The sequence below is a fragment of the Etheostoma cragini genome, chromosome 2 (assembly GCF_013103735.1).
Source record: "Etheostoma cragini isolate CJK2018 chromosome 2, CSU_Ecrag_1.0, whole genome shotgun sequence".
Lineage (NCBI taxonomy): Eukaryota > Metazoa > Chordata > Actinopteri > Perciformes > Percidae > Etheostoma > Etheostoma cragini.
The window spans coordinates 25,029,408-25,032,911 of record NC_048408.1 but is presented as its reverse complement, the minus strand read 5'-3'; the positions used below and the strand labels follow the sequence as shown (position 1 = coordinate 25,032,911).

The following is a 3,504-nucleotide window of genomic DNA, read 5'->3' as shown; positions in this document are numbered from 1 at the left end:
AAATGGCTGCAATGAAACAAAGAGTGAAAAATTTAAAGGGGTCTGAATACTTTCCGTACCCACTGTACATACATATATGCATACATACGCCTATACATGCATATACAAATACACACCAAAAGAATACCGATGGCAGAGCAGATTGCAATTTATTAGAATCACTACAGCCCAAAATCACACTCCCAAATATAATTTCACCAAATGCCATCTTTGATTGAACTTGTCCCCTTTGAGCTGTAAACATGCAGTCATTTTTTCCATCATATACTTGTTTTACCCTATTCTTCCACTCTGCTATAGATGGTGACAAAACTTGTTTCAGGAATGATTTTTAATTCCTCTTTTTAGTCAACTTAAGAAGGGGTTCCTATACTATGAGCAGCACTGGACATGTTGAAATACTGTCGAAACAAAGGTTGTATGTTACACTGGAAATCCAGAGTTATTGCGAGAGCACAATTTGAATTTGCTCTTACTTGCAGTTACTCTGCGATCGAGTAATGCTGCTCATTAACTAACCCTTGTATCTGGGCTGCACACATCCCATCGGTGTATCTGATATAGGAGGGCCAGAGGCCAGACAAACAGATGACGACAGTTTAATCTCCCAGTTAGCTCCGCTGGTAGCTAAGCGTATGGGGCTCCGGATACGTCCCCCTGTGTGTTGTTGAGATTGGTCGTAGCGTTAACCATTTGTGTGCAGTGAGATTTTCAAATGCACGCTTGGTGCCGCCCCTCGAGATGGGGCTACTTTTATCAATCAATGCCAGACCCTTAATCTTTTGGATTTGGGTCAGGATTTACAGGCTAGTTATATTTAACTATTGTCTTGAATTGAATTCTCTGTTTCCAGCTTGTTAACATTAAAGAGTTTCTGCATTTCTATGTCTTAAATTAAAGTGAATTAAATATCTTTTGATTTCCAACTGTTGGTTAGACAAAACAAGCAATTTGAAAACACTGGAGCATTTTCCACAATTGTCCGACAGTTTAGGGACCAGAGGATTAATCATAGAAAATATCTGCAGTTATAATTGATAATGATGTTGGTTGCGGCCCTGTATGTCTTAAGTTTTAACCTCACACTTCTTCTCCAAAGCAGGAAAATACATCTTCTTAAACAAACATGATCTACAAAAGAATTCTAATATGAAAGCCATTCACCTTTGCGGAAGTGGAAAAAGTCTGTTTTACTTCCTTTGAGAGGAACTGCGACACCATTTGGTTATCAGACACACTGAACTTTCTCTTAAACGTTAATCACAGAGGACTTGCGCTGCTCTTCCAGGTTCAACATGGACATCCGACACATTAAGATCACATCCACTGAAGGCCTGTACCGCATCAACGAGAAGAAAGCTTTCAAGGGTTTAGTGGTAGGTCTAACAAACCTCATCCAGCTAAAATATGACACTGACCAGAAGAAATACACTGAAACTACCCTTTACATTTTGAGTAACCCAATGTCATCCTGTCAAACCACATCCAACATCTGTCTCACATGTTCCTCACACTCTTCTTCTCCTTCTGTTACGGTTCTTATTCCTGTGTTAGGAGATGATTCAGTTTTACCAGCAGAACTCTTTGAAGGAATACTTCAAGGATGTGGACACCCCTCTGTGCACGCCTTATAAACAGCCAGAACAAAGCAACTCGCCTAACAACGCGCCAAACCCCACACCAGGTAAAGTACATCTCTCACTTCACACACCTCATTATTAATTTTGTGTTAAAGGAACACCATAGTTTGACAATTTGGGAAATACACTTATCTGTTTTCTTGCCGAGAGTCAAATAAGAAGATTGACACCACAATGAAGACATAAAAGTGTTATCATTAAACTCTATGCAAGAAAGCAAATGGTAATTTCCCAAAATGTCCAACTGTTCTTTAATGCTCATCCATGTTGCAACGTTGTTCCTGTCTGACAGGAGGCAGCATGAATAGCTGCGGCGTAGTGAGGGCCAGGTACGACTTCTCAGCCAGGGACCGCTCGGAGCTGTCGCTGCGGGAAGGAGACACCATCAAGATCCTCTCCAAGAAAGGTCACAGTGGTTGGTGGAAAGGAGAGGTGTACGGCCGGGTGAGGAATTTGCAGAAACACAACAAAACAAAAACATTTAGAGATCGAGGCGTCTTGCCTTACCTGCACTGCTCGTGTGTTTCCAGGTGGGGTTCTTTCCCGCCAACTATGTGGAGGAGGACTACTCTGAATACTGCTGACGTGGCTCCAGAGGAGATGTGTAGACCAATACATCATAATGTGGTCTATGTGATGCCTGGTTTCCATCAATTGCATTAACCCATGTACACGAGTGTGGCTGTGTAAGACAGATGCTGTTACTTTTGATCCAGTGACTTTTTAGTGATGTTAATAAAACTTTTGATCTGATGAATGTCTGCTTCATGTACATACAACTTACTTGGCCCAAAGCTAGCACTCAAACTTTACACCTACTGTACATGTGATTGTGGAACAGCTAATTTAAAACTATAGGTGTTAATCTGCAGCTAAAACAACCTTCAGTCAGGACAGTCAAGTTCTGCCACACCAAACTAAAAACCCTTTCTTTATAGGCCTGGCTTTGTGCACAGTAAAATCGTAATGCTTAGCATAAAGACTCGGGCATTGTGATGTTTAAAGTGTCTTCAGTTTACTTTACCCGTGCTCTGAAGACTAGTGTTAAAAGCTAGCTAATTAGCAGTTTGCGCTAAAACTGGTCAAATTCGATTAGCATGAAAACACATCCCAAAGTTGGCTTTGGTACATGTTATTAACCCTTAGGTTCATTTTGCACCAGATTTCTCCTTTAACTGCAACAGAGATCTGGGCCAAACCATGTAAAAAAAACAATAAGAGGGGGTAGAGTGTCCAGAGCTTTATCATTGCCACAGTGTAATCAAATAAAATGAACTATTGCCGGTTGAGGTTCTGCATTTAAAATTTGAATTAAATAAAAGTAACCTTTAACAGTGCTTTGTTTAATACATTATCTAATTGGATTTTTGTCGGTAGACTGTGACCGGCTACAGCTCTATATAGTGCTTGGTATGTTTTATAAACCGATCAGATCTTTTGCATGACAAAATCTTAACCTATAAAGTAACATGTAACTCCAGCTGTCAGCACATTATACATTTCTTCTCTGAAAATGTAGTTAAGTAGCTTTGTGTACTTTAATGTGCATTAGGTTTGTACTTAAGGACAGTAATTGAGTAAATTAATGTATTTACTTTCCACTACTAACAGAGTGTATACTCAGATTTCATTTCTGTGGTTTAAGAAAGTTAAAACTATATTTTTTATAGTATTTTGTATTTTCTTCAAAGCTAGTGAGCAGAGACTTAAATTAACACATACTGTACCAGTGTGAGTGGTGCAATTCCCTTAGCATACAGTAAAATTATGGAAATTTTTAACTCATGTGCTTCATGTAAAAAAGTGGTACACAAGAGGTTACAGTTAAAATTACAGGACAACAATGACCAGCACACAGCCTTGT

At 39.4% G+C, this 3,504-nt stretch overlaps 1 protein-coding gene across 5 annotated transcripts in view; it reads left to right on the top strand.

Annotated features, from left to right (window-relative positions):
• Nucleotides 1-2,397, top strand: part of LOC117952859 (proto-oncogene vav-like) — a 22,103-nt gene extending 19,706 nt beyond the window's left edge. For all 5 annotated transcript variants that reach the window (XM_034885462.1, XM_034885484.1, XM_034885477.1 and 2 more), the window contains exons 26-29: nucleotides 1,289-1,376; nucleotides 1,555-1,684; nucleotides 1,933-2,084; nucleotides 2,171-2,397. In XM_034885462.1, the coding sequence (XP_034741353.1) occupies nucleotides 1,289-1,376; nucleotides 1,555-1,684; nucleotides 1,933-2,084; nucleotides 2,171-2,224 (424 nt within the window). In that variant the 3' untranslated portion in view covers nucleotides 2,225-2,397. The remainder of the gene's footprint in view (nucleotides 1-1,288; nucleotides 1,377-1,554; nucleotides 1,685-1,932; nucleotides 2,085-2,170) is intronic.
• Nucleotides 2,398-3,504: the final 1,107 nt, after the last annotated feature.